At 38.0% G+C, this 25,482-nt stretch overlaps 1 protein-coding gene across 6 annotated transcripts in view; it reads right to left on the bottom strand.

Annotated features, from left to right (window-relative positions):
- Positions 1 to 25,482, bottom strand: part of LHX9 (LIM homeobox 9) — a 44,370-nt gene extending 18,888 nt beyond the window's left edge. The window contains exons 1-4 of one of the 6 annotated variants that reach the window (XM_075833383.1): positions 25,273 to 25,482; positions 19,931 to 20,176; positions 14,435 to 14,637; positions 11,704 to 12,065 (exon numbers count right to left, since the gene is read on the bottom strand). In XM_075833383.1, the coding sequence (XP_075689498.1) occupies positions 11,704 to 12,065; positions 14,435 to 14,637; positions 19,931 to 20,107 (742 nt within the window). In that variant the 5' untranslated portion in view covers positions 20,108 to 20,176; positions 25,273 to 25,482. Of the gene's footprint in view, positions 1 to 11,703; positions 12,066 to 14,434; positions 14,638 to 19,930; positions 20,847 to 25,185 lie in introns of those variants that run through there. The other 5 variants (XM_075833384.1, XM_075833385.1, XM_075833388.1 and 2 more) reach the window with 5 other exon arrangements.

Raw genomic sequence — 25,482 nt, 5'->3', positions numbered from 1 at the left:
ATAGGGATATCCTTCTTACTGAAATGGACTGTTATCACAGACACTAGGATGACTTTATTATGTACTTTATCAAATCACTGCAATTATTTAAAAGAAATGTACACAAAAGCCATTAGGGGGCACTGTAACGCTGTAGTGTAATGCTTTCTAGCAGCTGTAGTCAGACACTGCACACTTTATATTTCTTGGAGGGTTTTCATTCTTACATTCCTACTTACTAAAAATAAAGTTGTACAAAAATCATGTTGGCTAGAAAATTGAATCTATGAAAAGGATAATATAAGAATTAACATCCAGCAAAAACACATCCTGATTCATATGAATTATTTCTGTATTAATTATGGCATGTGTGATGACACGGCTAGATATTTTGCAGTAGTTGTGATTATTGTTGCAATCATACACTATGACTCCTAAGAAATTGTATTCATACTTTCATATTACAATGTATGGCCCTAGCCACATTCAGCCTGCAGAGATTAAAATTACCAATAACATGTGGCTATCACAGACTTTCAAGTACACTACAGTAAAGAATAGATGGATGGATGGATGGATAAATAGATAGATAGATAGATAGATAGATAGATAGATAGATAGATAGATAGATAGATAGATAGATAGATAGATAGATAGATAGATAGATAGATAGATAGATAGATGGAATAAGGTTGAGATATTCAATGTCCAACCTACGCGAGTCACAGATCTTTTAGCTATAAAACTTTTACCTTATAAGGGATATTTTAGCATCTATGTTATGTGGTATATATAAGGGTATGTTCACACGGCCTATTTTCGGCAGCTTTTCAGGCCGTAAACGGACGAAAAATCGGAAGCCGTACGCCTGCAGACATCTGCCCATTGATTGCAATGGGAAAAACGGCGTTCTGTTCTGATGGGCCGTTTTGAAAAACAGCTGCGTTAAAAAACGGCCACGAAAAAGAAGTGCCTGTCACTTCTTGGGACGTTTTTGGAGCCGTTTTTCATAGACTCTATAGAAAACAGCTCCGAAAACAGCTGTAAAAAAATGCAGCGAAAAACCGCGAGTGGCATAAAAAACGTCTGAAAATCAGGAGCTGTTTTCTCTTGAAAACAGCTCCGTATTTTGAGACGTTTTTGAGTTTTTGTGTGAACATACCCTTAAGGTTATCAATGTAGCAGAATTGACGTATGACATTTATCAGTTTGTGCACTGTGGTAGCTCCAAAATAACTCAGAAAACCACGGATAGCACATTGCGATATCATGATAACTTGTGCAAAATGACAAACTCGTACAAATTAGTAAATGTATTGTGATGTTATTTAGAATTCTAGCCCCTAAAATGATAAATCCCTGGGGTTTGGAATCCTCGAGATCAAATAGTGGCAAACAGTCTACGTATGGTGCACAGAGGGTCTGAGGGTCAGGCAGTCCCGGTGCTGTCATTTTGTATAGTGAGGGTCAAGCAGTCCCGGTGCTGTCATTTTGTATAGTGAGGGTCAGGCAGTCCCGGTGCTGTGATTTTGTATAGTGAGGGTCAGGCAGTCCCGGTGCTGTCATTTTGTATAGTGAGGGTCAGGCAGTGCCGGTGCTGTCATTTTGTATAGTGAGGGTCAGGCAGTCCCGGTGCTGTCATTTTGTATAGTGAGGGTCAGGCAGTCCCGGTGCTGTCATTTTGTATAGTGATGGTCAGGCAGTCCCGGTGCTGTCATTTTCTATAGTGAGGGTCAGGCAGTCCCGGTGCTGTCATTTTGTATAGTGAGGGTCAGGCAGTCCCGGTGCTGTCATTTTGTATAGTGAGGGTCAGGCAGTCCCGGTGCTGTCATTTTGTATAGTGAGGGTCAGGCAGTCCCGGTGCTGTCATTTTCTATAGTGAGGGTCAGGCAGTCCGCCACCACTTTCAAGTTTATTGAGAGTCAAGTATTGGACTTTTTCATAGGAGGATTTTCCAGCAGGCCCACGTTCTTACACACTGCTCCTGTCTCCACATACAGCTTTACCTCCCCTGTTGATATCGTACATAGGCTGATGAAAAAATAGGTCTGATCACAAAGAATAGAATAGCAGTCAAATTCTTGCACTGATCACGGTGATAAAATTGAAGTTCAAGTGATCGACTAATTCACTGAATGCCAGGATTAGTCCGATAACAAACCGCTGACCACAAGGGCTATAAAGATAACCCAAAATGACAGCAGTAACTGGGACAGAAAACCACACTGGTGAAGATTCTTATAAGAAAGTATGGAGGAGGTGATTTTTGATGGTAACTTCTGCACATGTGCCATCTGCTGTCTGTGTCTTCCTCTGGATCAAAGATCTTAGTAATAGGCCTAAATGTTTCATTTCGGCACACTAGTCAACTGAAATTCTAAGTTTGCTGCAGCAACTAGTCGATACACGGATGAACTAGCTTCAATAGAACTCAACGGAAGCAGACTCATCCACGGTCCTAATGAATCTCCTCCAACCCGTCTGACCGCTTCCTGCCGACCCATATACAGTATATTATATCCACTCTCAATGGAGGAATTGAAAACAATGTGTATTACAAACTGTTGGTAAAACCCCTGTAAAAGGGTTTACATCTTAACAAGTGATGGCACATCACTAGGCTAAGCCATCCCTTGCTGATCAGTGGGGGTTCGACCTCTTGGACACCCATCGATCATAGGAATAAGGAAGCTAAAGCCCCTTTGGCATCTTTTCTGTACAACTGTGATTCCATCCAGGGCCCTATACGGGTAACGACTACTGAAAAAACTACCTGCACAATGCCTGGACAGGAGTGACACGGTGCAAAGAAAGATTCAGACGAAGCCGCAGTGCTCCACAGAGTAACGTGGCCCCTTCATTCTTCCAATAGCAGAGTTTCCAGCAGTTGGACCCCTATTTCTCACCAAGTGACAGCATATCCTAGCAATATGCAATTATGTGCTGTGGTGGGAAAACCTATTTAGCTTTTGAGTGCTTCATATACACCATATGCTCAAAAGTATTGGGACACACCTCTTAGCCATTGTATTCAGGTGTTACATTCAGTCCCATTTCGACAGGTGTTTAAAATCCAGCACCTCGCCATGTAGTCGCCTTTACAAACATTTGTCAAGGAATGGATTGTACTAAAGAGCTCACTGAATTCCAGCGTGGTACTGTAATATGATGCCTCTGTAGCAACAAATCAGTTCATTTAATTTCTTCCCTCCTAGATATTCCACCATCAACTGTGAGTGGTATTACTGCAGAGTGGAAGTGTTTAGGCACCAGAGCAACACAGCCATGAAGTGGCAGACCACGTAAAGTTACAGAGTGAAGTGTCAGAGTGCTGAGGTGCATAGTACATAAAAGTCGCCAAACCTCCTCTGGCATTAACATCAGCACAAAAACTGTGCGCCACAAGCTTCATGGCATGGGTTTCCATGGCCAAGCGGCTGCATTGCAAGCCTTACATCACCAAGCACAATGCCAAGTGTGGGATGGCGTTGTGTAAAGCTGCCACTGAACTCTGGAGGAAACGTGTTCTGTGGAGTGACAAATTATCCTTCTCTATCCGGCAGTTTGATGGACGAGTCTGGGTTTGGCGTATGCCAGTAGAACATTACCTGCCTGACTGCATTGTGCCAACTGTAAAGTTTGGTGGAGGAGGGATAATGCTATGTGTTTTTTTCTTTAAGGGCTGGCCTAGGCGCCTTAGTTCTAGTGAAGGGAAATTATAATGCTTTGATATACTAAGAGATTGCGGACAATTATAGGCTTCCAACTTTGTGGGAACAGTTTGGGGTTCGGCCCTTTTCTGTTCCAGCGTGACTGTGCCCCAGTGCAGAAAGCAAGGTCCATAAAGACATGGTTGGGTGAGTTTAGTGTGGAAAAACTTGACTGTCCCAGACAGAGACCTGACCTCAACCCCATCAAACACCTTTAGGATGAACTAGAACGGAGATTGCGAGCAAGGCCCTCTCATCCAAAATCAGTGTCTGACCTCACAAATTCTCTTCTGGATAAATGGTCTAAACAATCTTGTAGAAAACCTTCCCACAGAGCGTATTTTGATTGTTGAAAGAATGATGCTTCACAGGAACTCTCACTACAGGAAGCCCAAACTGGAAACAGTTATGTTACACTAATGGCATTAGGTCTATACTTCAGCTCTTTAGGCCATTGGATGCAACACCATTCTTTTGTCCATAGATAGATAAAACACTATACGCATTACTGAAATACTCTCTGTGTTCATAATACATTCAATTCTCACATTGCTTCTGTGATGTCACTGTTTCCATGATATTAGTAGTCTACATTCTCCAATGAATAAGTTAAGACTTTGCTCTTCTATTTGCAGTTATGAATTATTATTAATCATACATAATCATTATTGACACAAACAAGTTTTGCAAAAAAAAACATTTATTCCTTACACCAATTAAATAAAATCTGATCTAATGGGTTAAATTCATAAAAATAAGATCCCATATTCATACTATTTCACCAGATGTTATATGTAGTTGCTCCATTTTCAGTGTACCTCCAACTATGAGCATAACATTTCAAAAATATTTGATATTAAGGTCCATCTGATTAATTTTATAATATATCTTTATATGGGCCAGAACTCCGTATTTTTTCTTTTTTTTTTCTATTTGCAGAGTTCCAAATGCCTATCCTCCCTTCACACTGCCATAGAGATAAATGATAAAATTCGAACTACCTACAGCCACCACTAGCGGGGGGGGGGGGGGGCATACTGAAGACAGAATTATTTTGCTATTGATATCAATAGTAAATCTATGTTCTGTAAGCCCCCCCTTATGTAGAATAGACAGGTCTTTGTCCAATGGCATAGCTATAAGGGTTGCAGATGTAATAACCGCAGCTAGACCACAATTCCTGAAGTCCCATAGGTCCCACTGTGATGACATATCATTCTAACTACACAATGATGTTATTACACTTAATAAGTCAACATCTCCAAATTAATAATTATTTAGCTCATATTTATAGTATATATATATATATATATATATATATATATATATATAATGTATACGTGTGAAGCATATCACACATGTATACGATTTGAAGTGCATAGATGGTTAGATGTAGGGACCATGGTCAGATGTAGGGACCTGGAATAGCTTTTTCACCAGCGCCTAGGTACTTCAAAATATGTCTCTGGTATTAGTATATTTATATATAGTATAACTCTTGTACAGAAGTAATGCTAGTTTATGTTTTCATCATGTATCTATGCCCTTTTTATGCAATATAGTCAGGTTTATTCATCTGTTGCAGTAGAAGCATAGCGCAAAACAAAACTACAACTGTGACCACAGCAAAAACATTCTAATACCTAAGATTTTGTTGCTGTTTTGTGGTAGTTTTGCTGCTATCAGGGCCATGGTTTGTTTCTTGTAAAGAAGCAGTTTTATGAAATATTCTTACTACTGCTGATAATGAAAGACACATCGCAGTACATGCCGTTTTGATGGTCTGCAGTTTTCCCCGTTGACTTCAACTGCCAGTTTTGTTAAATGGCGACTTTTTCGCTGTGATTTTTTTTGTGCAAAAATGAAAACTGTCTGTAGAGTATAAATAAATAAATAATTATTTGCCTTGTTCAAGTGGCCACATTTACATTTAGATTACTTTGATGCTTGTTTCACATTTTGTTTTACCTACTTGCATCGCATGTAAAGATGTAGTCCCATCTAATAATGTTATGGCTTTTTACTGGAATTCTGGTTGGTGGGGTTCTGATCTCTTTGGACCCCTGCCCACCCCGGCCACCTGCTGTGCAGGGAACAGTACAACACAGTTGCATTCAAGTTGCATGGTTGGTGGTCGAAAGCACCCCTATGGCCAAATGCACATGATGCGTATTACAGGTGGATTTTCCGCACATATTTTCCTGCGGCAAATCCACATCGTAATACAGAACCAAGAAAGAAAATGAGATCCCAAGTAATCGCATCTACAAGCTGCATAATTTACACGTAAATTGACCTGCGCTGCGTATGTTCAAATCTGCCCAAGTTAACTTATCTTGCGTTTCCACCTGTGATTTGTATCATACAAGTTTATTTAAAAAAAATCACCAAAATCCGCAGCATAAAACCAAAACCATTTTCCGCATCAAAATGTAAAATCCGCATAAAAAAATGCACTATTAGGTGCGAATTTTACCTGGGGAATTACCTGCATTGACCTGCGGTTTTGATGCAGATTTTCTGCACCAATTTACCCAATGTGTGCATGCAGTCAATGCAGGGAAAACCTGTAAAGAAGCTGCAGCACTTAAAGGGGTTATGCAGCCTTAAAAAATATATACCGTATATGTCGGCGTATAAGACGACTGGGCGTATAAGACGACCCCCAACTTTTACCCTTAAAATATAGAATTTAAGATATACTCACCATTTCGTGCAGGAGCGCTTCACTATGGCCATCGGCGGCAGGACCCAGGACTCTCTGTCTCTTTGAACTCGCGCATGCGCAGATAGGCTGCTTCATCGCGCGAGATCTGAGAGGCAGGGAATGAGAGGAAAGGGCGGGCCAGAGGATCTTACAGAGATGTTCCCTGGCGGCTAATACCGCCTTCCCTCAGATCCGTGGCGGATTCCGTGCATCCCGGGAGCCTGTGTACCGGACTGCAGGCTCACAAGGTAACACACAACCTGTGTGTAGACAATATGTAGACTAGGGATGTCACGATACCAGAATTTGGACTTCGATACCGATACTTCGTTTAGTATTGCGATTTCGATACCAATTTCGATACTTTTGCCAACAGTAATAAAAAAAAAATTCTTCCGTTTTCTGATGTGAGGCGCGACGTGTGATGAATTTTGAACGCGCCTCACATTAATAGTAATTAATCCCATCATGTTTCTCAGTCATATTGGGTTAATGTGCGAGGTACATGATGGGGTTAATTACTATTAATGTGAGGAACATGGAGGGTAAATTCGTCGCACCTCGCGCCTCACATTAATAAGTGAATGAAAGCCGTGTTTATTTCATTTTTTTACAGCGTACACATCATAAATGATGCAAAAACATTGTTGTCCGCGCCATTACTGAATGTGTGTATTTTATGTATTGAGACTTATTTTAATGTTTATTGTAAAAAAGGTGAAGGTGTATTTTTTTTTTAAAATTTAACAATACTTTGTATTTACTTTATTTTTAAACTTTAATGTACTGACATATATCAGATATGTGCCAGTACATTAACCTGTGGATAATACACAGGCAGTTGTTAGGACATACTTGGGTATGTCCTAACAACATGAAATATGGTAAGACAGCCCTGGGGTCCGTCAATAGACCCTGGGCTGTCTGCCCATATATGGTATGGCCCTCGATCGCGTCACAGGAATTCCCTGTGACGCGATCCAGGGGCATCCCCCCTTCTCACTTTCCCCTGAATGCTGCAGTCAGCTGTGATCGCAGCATTCAGGGGAATAACGGCAGAGATGAGCGGTTTCTCTGATCTCCGCCGTTATAGAGCGGGGCTGCGGCTGTGTAATACAGTCATTGCCCCCGCTCCTGACTGGAAGTGCGCGCGCGGTCAGCATGAGGTGATGCGGCCGGCGCTGCACTAATGAGCGGCAGTTCAGGCACTGAAGACAGAACATGGGGGTGTTTTGTAGCGCGCCCGCCATGTTCTGTCTCCAGTGCCGCCGCTCATAAGTACAGCGCTGGCCACATCACCTCATCCTGACCGTGCGCACATGTTATCAGGACTCCGGAGCGGGGCTGTGGCTGAATTACACAGCCGCAGCCGCGCTCCCATACATTCATGTGTTACTATACTGTGCTGTGCGGCTGCAACGTGCATCCCAAAATGTAGACAATATCCGGCATATAAGACGACCCCACACTTTTGACATTTTTTTAAGGGTGTAAAAAGTCGTCTTGTACGCCGATATATACGGTATTACTCAATCCATAACACGAATAGAATCTACTTACCAATATCCAGTCCGTTATATATTTGCCCCATTTTGCTACTCTGAAGACCATTCACGTGACTGTAAACTTCCCGGATCGGTGACGTTTCGTATTCCGATCATGTCTGCCCTGTCAGCTGTCACACCGCCCAGAATTTAAACTGTCACTGATCATGTGACAAACACTCCTCTGAACATGTGACCATAGGCTTCTCAACAAGAAACGCCCATTGTACTAGACAAGAGGAATGAGGGTATGTCTACCCATGAACAGCGGACACCAGAATGTTCATGGGAATTGTAATTTTCAGCCTCACACTGCCGTAGCGGGACCCCCTGCCTTTCAGCAGTAGAGCTTGTAAACATCCGCGACTTCATGAAAATTGAAAAAAAAAATTACAATCTTTAGTGCATGGGTCAATTGTGATAAGCACTACATGGAATTTTGTTGTTTTTTTAAAATATAACTTGAATAGCCCTTTTAACTAGCCCTGCGGACCCTTCATTCTGAGCAATTAAAATTTCAGCAGTAAAAAATTCAACAAAGAAGAAGTAATAGCATCTCCTAGTGATATGCCATCATTTTCTTTAGTGGAAAACGCCTTTAATGTGTAAGTAGCAGATTTGTTATCATGGCTTACACGCATAAGTAATTACGGCACGGACAGCCACGGAGTGTCATCCGCGGGCCGTTCGCAATTCACGTACCGTGCACACATTGATTTCAATGAGCCCGGCCAATGCAGGAACAGTGTAAACCATGGTCATGTGCATGGGCCCATAGAAATGAATAGATCCGCAATTCATCTGCATTTTTGTGGATGAATTGTGGCCGCAAAAACACGTTCGTGTGCATGAGGCCACAGTGTGCATGAGGCCACAGCATGGATCTAGTCCAAACAACTACAACTGGAGCCCCAGTCTGAAGATATGAAGTATCCATATGTGTGGAGAGGATAGCCGCTAAGTAAGAGCACCTCACACTCTGGTGTACTCGACCTATTACATGATCGCCTGTTCACTTGGATGGGCGCCATAAAATACTACATTTCCCATGTAATGCTTTGTGCACCCTTGTTCATGAAGCTATGGCACTAAGACTCAAGCACACAACACCAGAAGCAAACAACCGATTTTTATAGGGCTACAATGAATAGTACATCCTCAATATTCATCCTATTATACGATTGATTGATTGATTGATTGATTGATTGATTGATTGATTGATTGATTGATTGATTGATTGATTGATTGATTGATTGATTGATTGATTGATTGATTGATTGATTGATTGTCTGTCCAGTGAATAGTTAATCAAATTATTGAATATAAAGATTTTTCTTTACATATCACATATGAGTGGACTGGCAAGCCATTAATGAGTGAAGATTTTCCCGGGTGTATTGTCATCTTCCCAGGTGTTGCAGATCCGGTTCAAAATGCTGGGAAAATGACAAACACCATAACAGAAACCCAAAGGAACCTATTAAAGTCAATGGGTTCCATCAGGCGCCATTGGTGTCCATCATGAGGCGAAGCCGGCACTTCCGTTTTTGTCATGGTTCTGCTTCTATGACGAATAAGAACAATAGAAAAACCAACACAAGTGTGAACACCACCTAAATGGTAGTGGGTTTTCACCTGGTTTTATACGTATTTTGCCCGGACAAATCTCAGGGCCAAGACCAGCATTGCAAAACTGTCATTTGCGTTAAAACGCATGCAGTATGGTGTACAGCACAAAGCCGCTGCCATTTGACACGTAAAAAAACACCCTAAAACTCAATAAAATAAACAATTTCCTATTACACAACAATTTGATCCAAATTAAATAATCAGTGGGAAATAACAGGTGTTTTTAATTCCCTGGTGGCATTGAAGGGGTTATGAGATATCGTTGAGCTCAGGGTTTTACTAGATTATTAAGTGCTGGTTGTTGGCCAAGGGATTCCAGTGTCACTCCTAATTAATAGGAAATAATTAGCACAGGAGGTGACCGGTTCGTCTACATCACGCATCACGGAACTCGACTATGAGGATTTTCCTGAATGAAAACAGTCTAGGGTCAGAGTTGGGAAGAATATCCTAGAGACTGGTTTTGATCATAAGAGAAAAACAAGGTAACGACACTGACAGGTCCACCTTTCTAAAGTTAGAAATCATTTGTTGTAACATATAACCTTTCTATTATTATAATATAATTGTGCCAGACTTAATGGCTGAAATAAAAGTGGGGCCTGTCATTGTTCTAGCTACAGTACTGATATTATCTTGGTGTTGGCAACGAAGAGGAATGAAAATAGAAATAATAGTATAATCCAATTGTATAATGACGAGCACATCTTTCATTGTGTAATATAATTGATCACACACATCCATACAATAAGTATTACTCAACTAAGATACCAATAAAAACAATATTGTATCTGTAGCTCAGTAAAATTCAGATTTACTATGTAATCATAAGCAGAAGTGTATTTTTCCTATGGGAATGGTCAATGCCAATACTCTCATTGTCCAAGCCTAGAATCATATATCCCTCACATCAGAGGATGGCCAACAGCTGCCTGTGTTCTATATTATTGGGATTACTGACAGGAGGTTCAAGGAAATTTCTGCCTCTATAATCACAACTTTATGTCACATATCTATGTCACATTTTTTTTTTTTTGCATAAATGAATATAATCGAAAGAGGAAACAGAGAGGGTTTTAGGTTGGATTCACACACAGTTGATGCAGAAGGAAGAAAAAGTATAGAAAAAGACTGATATATCTCCTCTCTTTCGTATCCACTTCTGCCTTTGGCTTAAAAAAAAACTGCACAAAACAATGCATAAGTACTGTATGTGTGAATTGAGCCTAAAGGAAGCACAGGTAAGAATAGGCAAACTTGCAAAATTAACCTTAAATGGGCTTTAATTGTTGTTATTATTAATTATTAGGTTTCACTAGTACACATATTCTATGTTGTACCAAACACAAATGCATCTAAGCTTCCCATCAAACGTGGTTGGCAATGTATAGTTGTTTGTCTGTTCGAAGCTGAAGGATAACAAATGTAATTGTTTCAGAGCAGATCTTGGAGTTTAATTGAGTCTGAGGAAACCCAGACCAGCTCAGTAATACAGGCTAGCAAACGTCAGAATTGTCTGGACCTGTTGGTACTGGAAAGCTGTAAGCGCTGGAAAGTTGGCCAGCGATATCCTATGGTGCCCGTACACCCATTTTGGTAACTATGTTACTAGCACAGGTTCACGTTTCATCACCGTCTTACAGTATATATATATATATATATATATATATATATATATATATATATATATAATCTACAGAAAAAGCTCAAAAACCTTGTAAATGCATTGCTTTATTTATCCTAATCCTGAGTTAGTCAAGTGTATTCTTTGCTAATTTACATTGACACTGACAGAATTGTGAATGCTGCTCTGAGCTACAAAACATGGTTTAGCTTAGTCCGTAAATCAATATGGGTATGAAGTGGATGAGAATGTAGGTAGAGCTCACAGTCACTATGATATCCTGAATACTGACTATATTATGTGGGGTGTGTTTTCTCAAGTTTATGACAATATCCAGGGAACAATATGTGCTTGAGTATATAGCTATCATAGTTGAAAAGCAATAACCTCCTTAAGATGGATAAAATGTTTTGTTTTGGGAGGGTGTTTTTTTTCTTAAACAAACTTGACGATACACAATGGATTAATATTATATTATATTACCTTCAAAACAATTTTAAAGGTTCTCACCTGAAGTGTAGTTCATGATGTCTACTCCCATGGCCGGACTCTTCCTCTTTCTGGGTCGCCCCTTTTGCACTGCACCTGTTCCATTGGTGAAGTAGGGAAGTGCGGACAGTCCTCCACCTTTGGCTGAGAGCTCAGTGTAGTTGAGCTGTGGATGGAAATCTCCCTGGACCAAGAGCTCAAAGTGAGCTCGGCAATATACCAGATTTTCCTTCATGCCAAAATGATCTCCTGTACTCAGGGTCTTGTTACACGTGGTACATGTGAAGCAGCTTAGATGATAGACGGACTCTCTTGCTCTCATAACCATTTCTGAAGCTGAAATGCCAAGGTGGCATCGAGCACATCTCTGCACGGAAAACCTTCTGGAGACAAGCAAAACTATTATTCACTGAGGGCACTTTAAATTAAATTAATTCATATAAATGTTAAAGGGGTTGTCCACCTTCTGACAACTGATGACCTATCCACCGGATAGGTCATCGGTGTGGGTCCGACGCCCGGACCCTGCACCGATAAGCCGCTCCGGTGCACTGCGGGGACCAGATTTTGTGGCACATAATGCTATGTATGGAGCCCGGAAGCAGTTGGCTCCATACATAGCATAGGAGCAGAGCTGCAATACTGCAGCTCGGCCGCTATTCCGTGGCCGGAGCCAACTGCTTCCGGCTTGTACGTCCGGTGCACGGAGGCACCGGACCGGCTGATATGTGCGGGGCCTGGGTGTCAGACCCCCACAGATCATGTACTGATGACCTATCCGGTGCATAGGTCAGCAGTTGTCAGAAGCTGGAAAAACCCTTTAATATGCCGTAAATATAATAAGACCACTGAATATATTACAATCCATGCCTAGCATATGTTGAATAATGGAATTTATTAGTCTTATTACATACAAAATCTAGCTGTAGGTATACATGAAGGATTATATTTTGTAAATTGCCATACAATGCCTGACATGTACCATCATTTGCACTACTAGATGTAATGAATACACATAGCTTCAAATATTATACTACACTGTACCTGGGAGGTTAAAGCGCTATTATATTCCTCGTTTGCCCTAGGTTTTGTAGGTTTGCTGGGAAAATGTGCACTATACATTCTATAAACAGGCTAAAAATGCAGATGTTATTGATTGATTTAACCCATATAAGCTGACGAAGACTAGAACAATGCAATATGTAAATGTCCTACAGTGGTGAGCAACTGGTGGGCAGGCTCCACTTCCATCTCTGTACTGTACAGTCTATTTAGTACATAGCTGAATGTATGCACTCCGATACTCTGCTTTCGTGCTGCACCCTCTGCATACAGACACTACAGGATGATAGTCACGTGTCCCTCGTTTGCAGCAAAGAATTGACCATACAAACACAGTTCTTTTCCATAGTAAACGGGAGATATGCAAACAGCTGAGTGCCCTCACTGGGCTGTTTTTGTATCTCCATAGTCTCTAATGGAGAGTGACTATGCATGCATGGCCATCTCTCTGCTGAAAATGGGAGACAGGATATTAAAAGTAATGTAGTCTTCACAGTCACTGCCCTCGTCTGGGGCCCTAGTAATGTGGCCAGTTGACCACCACTGTTCAACAGGCCCCTCCTTTCCATATCCAGAGATTGTTAGAAACCTTCATTCAAATATTATGTTAGGTCAATATTTATTAGGTTACCTATTTATAATCTTACAACCGTATTGTTATATATAGAATATATATTTTTTCAAACTTGTGGAATATAAATTATATACCATGGCATTTAATTATTGTCGGTTTGTTTTATCTGTTTGTATTCATTAACATTTACATAATACTGTAAGCCAGTGATTCTTAACCTTTTACTAGGGAGCGATCACCGAGACCACAGCATGAGGTGGATAAAATGTCCATAGTTCTGAGCCAGGGCAATGTTCTGACTGACATTTGTTAACTGTTTTCTCTTTGCCCCATGCCAGGCATCTTTGGGCACACTGACATCACGTTTTCATTCAAATCGTAAAAGTGACTGCTCTTGTTGCAGCTGTTATCTGGGGAGCCCCTGGCATGGAGCCCTAATTGGGAAACACTGATATATACAGTAGATAATCCATACGTATCATTACTAATGCTTTCTTCTATAATTACACACAGTCACATAACGAATAATAGATATTGTATTTCATATGCTTTCTAAGAAAATTACATTAATCCTAGTAGAACAGGCATAAAATTGACAAGGAAACAAAGTGGTTAACCTGACATACAGTTCAATATAAGTAATTTTTCTTAAAATTAAAAATGAAAAGGAATTTTTGAGAAGCTCATAATTTTCTAAAATCACCACCAAGGTGGAGTGCCTCAAAGCACATACAAAGAAAATCACTGTGGGAGTGTGTTGGGCTAACAAGTCATAGCAAACCTGTTTGAGAACCTGGAGTGGCCACCAATGCAGCAGTCACGCCATGACATAGATTGCCCCATGGGCTACTCTTGATTTTAGAGATGTGGGTAGGCACTGAAAGGTTCTCTGTGGCTCCTTTAGCATCGAAGTCGGACTGGTCCACCAGAGGAACCACAGTGGGCCCAGGCTCTGACACAATAATGAGCCCCAAAGGTCCAGCAGAAACATCTCCATTTGGAGCTCAATTTGGATAATAAGCTTTATAGTAAGACAATGTATATTCACATCCCTGGTTACATATTGGTTAGTTATGGAGTCTTATTGAAACTCATGTTGTCTATACAGTGCTGTACCTGTAATAATCTTCTTTACAATATATGCTGCCATCTTTTGCAAAACAAGTCAGTTCTGACTCCAAGGCCAGTTTACATTCACAGCATTTCAGACAGCGGAGATGCCATTGCTTGTCCACAGCCAAAAGGTAGTATCTGTCAGAGATCTTCCCTCCACATCCTGCACACAGAGCTGGCTTCTCCGGGCTGAGTGGCGGCAATCTCTGTGATCACAATGAAAGAAACAGTTATAATAAAAAGTATGCTGTTGTTACATTCATATGTGTCACCTAAAGAACATATACGGAGCATATGCTGCTACTTTACTGCTTTGCAATAATCATTGAAGGAAGGTCCATATAGGCCTCGACCTGGGACAGCATATGTGAAGAAGTGGCTTCATTAGTTCATGCTTTCATTTGGTATATATAGTCTGTTTACATATCATATATTTTTACGGCAATAACAGTAAAAAGTGTTAAATGGATGTCGATGATATGTGCCTTTAACTTATAGAAATGTTACATTCACCCGAGAACTGTTGATACCTAAATATATCAAAGTGTTTGTTAATTTCTTTTATCTGCAAACCAGGCAATAAGTGACTTAGGAAGATGATTATATTATGTCTTATTATTTTAGATTTTGTTACACTATATTATGTTAAGACATATATTGTTCATAGATATTTTTAACCATAAAATACATAAACCTGGAAATATCATACATCTTAATATTTATTTCCTTGCTAAAAATTATTACAAAATATATTAATGTGGTGAATATAACAATTGTTACATAGTGAAAATAATGCAGAAATATTTTTGGGAACTCAGAGATGAACTTAAAAATGTTGACTGTCACAGGTCAAATGCTGAGAGTTAGCAATGGAGGTGCTTGTGCTTAGGAGGATATATACTTATTGTATGAGCCAACCCATTGTTAATGGACGGACAGCGCTGTGGTTATTGGCTATGTTTACAGCCAATCTGATTGGAAGTCTGTAATGGGATGCAGGTAGTAAATAATTGATCTCCAGTCTGTTGACAAGCACCAAGGCTTCGGGCTCGCCAGATGGTTTTCTGATCATTTTAATAGATGATTACTATACACAAGACATAGAGTGATATTTGTTACAATATTAATATTAGTCTGAGAATAAATTTAATTGTCATATTAGCTTATACGGAGAGCAGGATAGTTACAATACATGGGATAATGTATCCCTTAGTGCATACTATAGGGATATTAGGTCCCAAGGGTAGGAGGCCAAATAACTTCATACAGGTCGCTAAAATCAATGATATCTGTAATAATTTGTAATATATGATTTATTATTCTTTATACAATTATAGGTTCATTTTCCTAATATATCCAGATATGATCTCAATATAACTGTCATTCATATCATAACTTTGCATTTACACAAATATTATTTGTACAAATGCATCACCATTGTATTGTATTTAAATATCATTTCCACTGTAATAAAAAAAATCACCATTATTAGTTGTTCAGTTCAGTTGTATTTTCCTGTTGTTTAGCACTCTTTCAATAATTTTTTAGTTGTATCAATTTATTGGAAAGCTGAGTAACAATGGACGGTGCAGGGTTGTCACCCAGCTTTCCTAAAGTTGCGAATGACTATTCGACCTAGTTATGAGACAATATGGGCAGGAGCATGTATACACCATCCACTCAGGACTCCCGGACAGCTGGGTGAGATCCCCTGTGGGACTTGTAATGGTGACCATTCTATCATACAATTTGGCAGAAGAGGACCGATGTCTACTGGTGATGGGTTTTTTTTTTAGGGGGAAATGCTCTGTAACACACAGACTGGTTCTGATCTAAAACAGACATTTAACCGTATATACTTTTCATTTAACCCCAAAAAACAAGCAATATGTTTATTAAGAGAACAAGGCAGAGATTCACATAGTAACCAATTACATGATTGCTTATATTATCAAAACCGAAGTGGGTAAAAAATCTACATTTTCTTTGTTGCCAAAAGAAACATCACTATTGTGTCTTGTACTGATGTAGATAACAATATATGTAATAATACAGCAGCAAAGTGTTTATGTGTGCACTGTATACAGCATGACGTTGGCATCTAATTATAATGTAGTATTATTCTATAGTGCCTTACTCTTTTACACTCATTCAGAGCAGGCAGAATATTTACACCTTAAAAATGTACTAAAAACATACATTGGAAGAAGCAATGCTGAAAATGATCACTGGATGACATTTTCTCTCCTACAATATTGCTATTATTACAGGCATTAACATTTGGAAAATTATCTAACATCTATATCTATAATATCTGTAATGCCCACTATGGACCAACCTTGCTTTCTTGGACAATACTATTTGAATCCTTACTTTTATTTTTAAATTCACATATTTCTGTACCCATGACCTATGCCTGTTGAAATGACAAAGGGGCCCATTGTAAAATTATGAGCTTTTTTTTATAAATATTTTCCCACTTTATCCAGATGAAAAAATATTAAATATTAAACCACATAAAATATTGAAGAAAATAAAAAAAACTTTTAAGCCCAAACTAAACTAAAACTGCATAAAGGCCAATTATGAGCAACAAACAAACAAACAAACACACTAATAAATACACCCAAGGGGAGTGAATAGCACAGTAGAGAAGAAAGACATTTTATACAATAGCCAGTTTTGAAGTTGTATACAAACATACATGAATATATAGAAACTACAATGTGCCATTGAGAGGTCTTTTTAAGATTCATTTAATTTGTAATTGTTACATTAATAATGTAGATGAAAAAAATTCTATGAAGAATTTATTTTGGAATTTGCTATTCTAGCTAATTTTATTTTTAATTACAATTTTAAATAATATATTATCAGAGATCCTAACCAATCACTGTGCTACTATGATACAGCTTAAATATGATGAATAGTTTAACTTTGGTGAAGGAACATAATACTAAAAAGTGGAAACATGTACAGCTTACAATAGCCAGCTATAAAAGGGAGGGGGGTGATAAATGTTATGCAGAACAGCAAATTATGTTTATATTTATGTTACTAATGGAAAGTGGCGGGAAATATATAGTAAATTACATAACTCTATTAGGCAGTAATATTATAATTATAGATGTACCTGAAAATTATACAATGTAATAAAGAATAGATATAACAATTTATTAATGGTTTTCAAAAGCTGGGTTCACACTAGGGATTTTTTACATATAGTTTACACGAGAAAAAAAAAAAAGAAAATGTTAAGAAAAATATTCTATGATGACCCAAAGAATTTCTGTATAAATGCATCAGCTTGTATTATTTTAAAAAATATGTAGCAAACTGGCGGTTTTGTATCAGTTCTCTTTTTGTGCTACTTAATAGACATGCATCAGTTGAGGGATCCCCTTCATTTCTGCATGGTTTGAACTGATAACTAAGTCAATCAGCGAAAAATAATTGAGCAAAAACACTGTTATGGAGTCCTTGCTACACCAATGGGTCCTGTATGTACCGTTGATCCATGAAATTGATTGGAAAAACTGATGCAAACTGTTTTTTGCATCAGTTGTCCAGTCAGTTTGACTCAATTGTACAAAAAAAAAAATGTGAACCCAGCCTAACCTTTACTTTCTGTACAATAACATGCTACCATGAAATGTGCACTGAATAATAAACCTTTACAAGTGCATACATTTATTTTGTTTAGAAATAAAAAATAATATATTAAAAGGATATTAAATATATATATTTAAATTGAAAAAATATATCTAAACTTTTTTTTTACAGTGCCCTGTCTCTTTAACCTCACCAGTTTCCAAAATAAGCTATTAGTTTATAGTTTAGGCTGCCATTTACTTATACACTTCTGGTTGTGCCCCCCACCACTCAAATAAAACCCATAACACTACCTATACTGTAGTTCTGCAGACAAATAATTAGATGTTTCCTAAACTCCTTTATACTGAATTCACTCTCCACAAATTCTTTCTCCTGGTTGGATTGAAACACTGCTTATAAAACCCACAGATCCTTCGAATTCAGTGGTATTAACACATTAGTATCTGTCTGGGTATCTCCCCAGAGAGCTTATTAAAGTAGGAAAAATATCCCTTATCCACTAATGAGGCTTGATCTCTGTCTAATCTCTTTTTTATACTGACCCCAATTAACATTGTCTTTTTTCTGGGGTTGATTTTACTTTAGATTATTTGTATGTTTAAAATGCAACTATGATTTATTTGTTAGTGACTACTAACACTACCGTAGTATTTTTCAACAGGGACTAATAATATTTATCATAAAATAATACAGAAACATATTGGAGAAATTGTCTGGGCAGAGTAATATTTTTAGATGTATTTAACCTAAACAAAATGTAAATACATATAGCCTATTAAATAATAGAATATCAGGTATATGGAATGAAAATACATGTATTAAATACTAGGTTATATTAAACACATATATACCTTGGCAAACATACATAGAAGAAGATATATTTGGCCATAAACTACAATGTCCTCCAAAAATGAATAAATAATAATGAATAAATAAATTATAACTGTGTTATGTGACTACAATTGTTATTGTAATTATTACTTAGTAGGATTATCTTCATAGATACTTCATTTCTGAATTTGGTAGATTTATATTCAGCTATTATACATTTGAGGAACAATGTGTTCATAATGTGTAAAATGTAATATTGCACTTGAATATTTAATATTAATATTTAATGTGAAACATAGCAGTAAATAGCAACATTTTACATCCCTTTACTTTTTAACGAAAACATAGTCAAGAATTAAATGCAGAATAAAATTAAATAAAATAATTACTCCTGTATTTAACTACACAAACGTATCAGTAAGCATGCAAAAATTATTTTTGATAGCTTGATACTAAATATTTAACGTGATTTCATTACTGCAAGTCTGTTATAAGTATGATATATGTTATGTATGACCACATAACGCTGGGGAATAATATTGGTTGTATTTATGCCCCCAGAGCATCTCCGGCTGATGCTTCAATTGCACTTCTCATGCATAAGAATAATACATCTATGATAGATAGATAGATAGATAGATAGATAGATAGATAGATAGATAGATAGATAGATAGATAGATAGATAAGAAATAACTATATAGATAAAAAATAGATGATTACTTGTATATAGATATTAAACAGCGTTATAAAAATTAAGTAAATTAATATATACATGGGTAAAAATGAGAGAGAATGATAGATAAACAAATAGATAATAGGTAGATATGAAACAGATACATATATAATAGACTTGTTTATTAACTCAAAATAAATAGATAGATAGACAGATGATAGATGGAAAGACAGATGATTAGATAGATAGATAGATAGATAGATAGATAGATAGATAGATAGATAGATAGATAGATAGATAGATAGATAGATAGATAGATAGATAGATAGATAGATAGATAGATACTTTAATGAGACACTGTTTAACATGCTATACTCACTGTTTCTCTGCCATTGACCTGGATAGTTTTGGCTAGGCGGCTATCTGCTGACTTTGACCTTCTCTCCATCTCTTCCATGATGCCTTGTATATGTCCCCCGGTTATCCCATGGAAGAGCATGGCTGCTGGTCGGAAGGGATAGGCACTTTCTTCTGTTCTGCACCCCACAATTTCCATATACAGAGCCCCAATGTTTCTTCCAGCATCCACACACAGGAAGGTCGGGCAGTAAGTTGGAGTGATCTCCTGGAAGTATCACAACGCAGCACAGTCAGCCATGGAGCATGTTATGTGGTGAGGATGAGGATGATGATGATGATGGTGGTGGTGGGTAAACTTAGGACAACTTCTGTCAGCAGAATTCCTCAGCAGAGACAGGCTAGTGAAGAGGTCTCCTCTGTCCTGATGCTGCTCAGCCTCCCAACACTTGGTCAGCACAGCTGCCTGGAGAGCCCACCACCAATTTGTGTGAGAGCTCAAACCAACCCATTCCTGATCATTAGGTAGGAGGGGCCCGGATTTTGTTAAGCAAAACAAAAGGTTGTCATGCACTAGTGGAGCCCTCCGTGATGGACAAGTGGTGACAAGGGGGGGGGGGGGCAGAGCCCCCTCCTCATTACCTCAGCCAGGAAAAGATACTGATGTGTAAAGTGAGATCACTTCTAACTGTATGTAGATTTAACACTCTGGATCTCAGAACGACAAGTCTGCCAGGATTGTGTCTTACTACAAGTAAAGGTCCAGGACTTGTGACAACTCTCCTCTCACAACTAAAAGTGTAAGTCTGCAGCATAGTGATCCCCAAGTGGTGTGAGACCATCTGAGCTTTACTGGTCTGCACCAGGGACTGCAACTTTCCAGCAATGGAATGATAGAGCATCTTCTGTACTGTACTAACATGTGTAGAAGAATCTGAGTGTGAGCTCTTGTGTCGGGTGTGTAGCTGGAGACCGTTACACCCCCCCCCCTCCCTCTCCAAAAAGAAATAAATCCGTTTTATATACGGCTGGAGCTTAGTTCCCAACACCTATGCAGGATGCTGATCATTTTGTCACTATGAAAGTCCTTAAAGGGTTTCCTGACTTTTCCCAAATTCTACCTTGTGCTGATCTCACTTACACACAAACACTACATATAATAATAATAATAATAATAATAATAATAATAATAATAATAATAATAATAATAACTATTATTATTATTATTATTATTATTATTATTATTATTATTATTACTACTACTACTATATATGTACTGGGTTTATGCACATGTACTCCGGCGCATGCACTGAGCCATGTGTTTCCCATTCTGCAGGGACTGAGCTCTTGTGCACTGACACAGAGGGGGGGGGTGGAGGGCAGGAAGCTGTGAGCCCTGAGAGAGGAGCCAAGTGCACATCATGATCTGCACAACGTACTGCCTGAGCTGTGAGGATACTGGGAGAGAAAGGGTCTGCACACTCACAGCACACACCAGGGACTCGTCTATATGATATATGTGGGGAAGGAGGGGTGTACATGAAAGATTTACACGCCTGTGTGTATGTGATAAAACGCTCACTAGTATAGAGATAGATAGATAGATAGATAGATAGATAGATAGATAGATAGATAGATAGATAGATAGATAGATAGACAGACAGACAGACAGACAGACAGACAGACAGACAGACAGACAGACAGACAGATAGATAGATAGATAGATAGATAGATAGATAGATAGATAGATAGATAGATAGATAGATAGATGATAGATATGAGATAGATAGATAGATAGATAGATAGATAGATAGATAGATAGATAGATAGATAGATAGATAGACAGACAGACAGACAGACAGACAGACAGACAGACAGATAGATAGATAGATAGATAGACAGACAGACAGACAGACAGATAGATAGATAGATAGATAGATAGATAGATAGATAGATAGATAGATAGATAGATAGATAGATAGATAGATAGATAGATAGATAGATAGATAGACGTATGGATAACATACATGGGTTTGCAAACTTTAGTGGTTGATGACAACCAATCAGATGTGTCCTGATTTACAATCACTCTGATCTGGGTGATTGGCTGGATGGGGAGCAGCACACGTGAGTACCCATCACCTGTATAATGATAGTGAATATATATATATATATATATATATATATATATATATATATATATATATATATATGATCATCTCCAGCAGGTAGGAGTAGTGCTGCTAATTCCCCCCTTCTTGGTGCTGTTGCAGGGTAATAGGGGGAGCAGTGATCCTCCCCCAGGTATAGACCGTTTTATGATACATGGCAGTAATAAAGCTTCTGCTGCCTGTGTGTACATCTACTGTGGGGACTCTATGAGAGATATGTATTGGGGGTTCTGGAGAGGTGAAGCACATACAAGGCTGGCCACATACTCGTCTTTATTTCTGCCCTCTCTAGTACAACTGATTTAAACGGTTTGGACAACTGATGTAAAACAGAATATAATATCGAGTTGTATCAGTCTCTGACTCAAGTTTACAGGAGCTTGATAAAATGGTTGTACATTAACTACATTTCTGTATCAGTTTCAATTCCATATAAATTAATTGGATCGGTCAATATTATCACTTCTTTTTGGGTTTATCTTTTAGAAAATACATGTCCCATGAATGGATCTACTTATATCATCATCGCATACAATGAATGGCCTGACACACATAGGCAGTATAGATGATCAGGGGTCATTGGGGTCCAATAATAATAATAATAATAATAATAATAATAATAATAATAATAATAATAATAATAATAATAAGATTTTAAAAAATATCCCAGGGTCATTGTAGCACCTTAATATAAAACATAGTAATGCTAGTCATGTACAACGTACTGTTATCACAATATTTTCAAGAAAGTAAAGTCAATATGTATTTAAGATAATCACATCTGTAATGTCTAATAAGAAGCTGTTTCTGTATGGCTGCCAGTTATGTCCCAAGGGCTCTGTCCAGGTATCACAATGATACATAAGCAGTGTACAAAAGGACAATTGTTCCAGAAAACCTCACACAATGCAGTCTATCTATCTATATCTATCTATCTATCTATCTATCTATCTATCTATCTATCTATCTATCTATCTATCTATCTATCTATCTATCTATCTATCTATCTTACTGAAGCGCATTGGAAACATTATTCATCAACAAGGAAAAGGTATATTAAGTATTATAGCAACTAATTTTATATAAATAATATATTGTTCAGCTCCTAAACCCACGTGTAGACGCATATTTTCCCATAGGTGAAGACTTTTATCTGTTTTGAAATACCATGATACCTGATTGGTTTATATTTTATATATATTCTATCTATTATAATATTACATATTCATATGAAGCTTCATTCTCTTTCACTCTTCTTAGTAATGTTACATATAAGCATATTCGATTAGATGACATACTACATGTAATACATATAATAGTAAGCATATTATATTGCACTGTATATTACATCATTTCCCTAACTCCGTGTGTGTGTGTGTGTGTGTGTGTGTGTGTGTGTGTGTGTGTGTGTGTGTGTGTGTGTGTGTGTGTGTGTGTATGTATGGCCGGTCTGTATGGTGACACACTAATGATTGTAATAATGAATGTATATAGAGGATATCCAGGTGTCAGTGTATTCGGCGCTGCTGTCCTATCACTGGCTATAAACACCTCGTTATATGTGGCCGGAGGCTGCTGCTCATTGCACCGTGAAGCCTCCTGTTATTATAATGTCACGGGGCAGGGGACGAGGGAACACTGACACCGGGGGGAAAACGAGCCCAGGAATGGGGAACAGCGGCCCCCAAAATATACAGAGCCCTGTATAGAGGCACTACACGAATCCTGCTACAGCCAGCTATATAGTCATCCCTTACATAAATATAAAGTATGTATATACTGTACAATATTTTATATATATATATATATATATATATATATATATATATATATATATATATATATATATATACATATATATATGTGTGTGTGTGTGTGGGCCTGTGTGTATATATATATATATATATATATATATATATATATATACGTGCGTGCGTGTGTGTGTTCTGCAATCCTACTAGTGTACCGATTTACTACAATACCCAAGTGTTCAGACACACACATATATATAGATATATATATACATATTAATATATATATATATATAGATAGATAGATAGATAGATAGATAGATAGATAGATAGATAGATAGATAGATAGATAGATAGATAGATAGATAGATAGATATAGATATATATCGATCGATATGCGGATGGATATATATATATATATATATATATATATATATATATATATATGAAAGATATCAATATATATGTATATACCTAAAAATATTTCTCAATTTTTTCCTGTATAAAGGCAATGAGTAGGTCCATTTGATAGAGCGACAGGCCTTGCGCATATATATATATATATATATATATATATATATATATATATATATATGTACATACGTGTATATATATATATATATGTACATATACACACACACACACACACACACTCACACACACACACACACACACACACACACGTGGATGTGGTCAGACGCTTGGATGGTCCTGATATGTGTACATACTATTATTGCACTGGATAGAAGGCTGTTACAGATAATCTTAGCTAGATGGGTACCACGTAGGAGCATGAAAATAAAATAAACGCCAAAAGATATCACACAATGGAAAGAAATTGATACATAGATAATAGATTGATTTGGATAGATTAGAATATATATATATATATATATATATATATATATATATATATATATATATATATATATATATATATAAAATCTACTCACATAAATTATATGACATGGGGTGTAACATGTAGATAAATATAATACACACTCGATATTATTTTATTTCCTCGTAGTCTACACGGCAATTCTTTTTGCGGCTATTAACATTCTCTCATTTCCTTCCATATCACAATTCGTACAATTCATGCAATGGATATCCCTGAACTGTGAGGTTTTTCATTGTAATAGACATCAATAAATCCCCATATAGAAGCCTATAGAGCAGCTGATACCGTGGAGCGGGCATTATAGGCACATGGCGCATGTAGTGAAGTGTCGGGCAGGCTGGTGTGGTCAGAAATGTGTATGAGCTGCGCCTCATCTTGTACTGAGAGGTAATAATAATGGATGAGTGTGTAATGGATGAAGCATTGATAATGGGAGCAGTGCAGCATACAGTACCTGGTGCCCACCACTCTCTTCTCTAAAGGTTGTAGGTGCTGTACTGGATGATGCTGGTGAGGAGAGGAACGGTGCTGTTTACTGTACCTGGTGCCGTCACTCTGTATACACAGGAGGACTATAGGCTGCTGTTCTATAGGTGCCGTGCTGGTGATGAGGCTCCTGCTCCAGGTCCAGCTGATGCCTCGTCAGTGTCAGTGTTGGCTGGGGAGATAGATGCGGGCACTGGCAGGGGCTGGGGGCTGGTCCTCCTCACTGCAGACAGTCCCTGAGCTAATTATAACAAACAAGATGCCC

Source organism: Rhinoderma darwinii, chromosome 7, assembly GCF_050947455.1.
Source record: "Rhinoderma darwinii isolate aRhiDar2 chromosome 7, aRhiDar2.hap1, whole genome shotgun sequence".
Taxonomy (NCBI): Eukaryota; Metazoa; Chordata; class Amphibia; order Anura; family Rhinodermatidae; genus Rhinoderma; species Rhinoderma darwinii.
The sequence above is the reverse complement of the archived record's forward strand: the minus strand, read 5'-3'. Positions and strand labels throughout refer to the sequence as shown.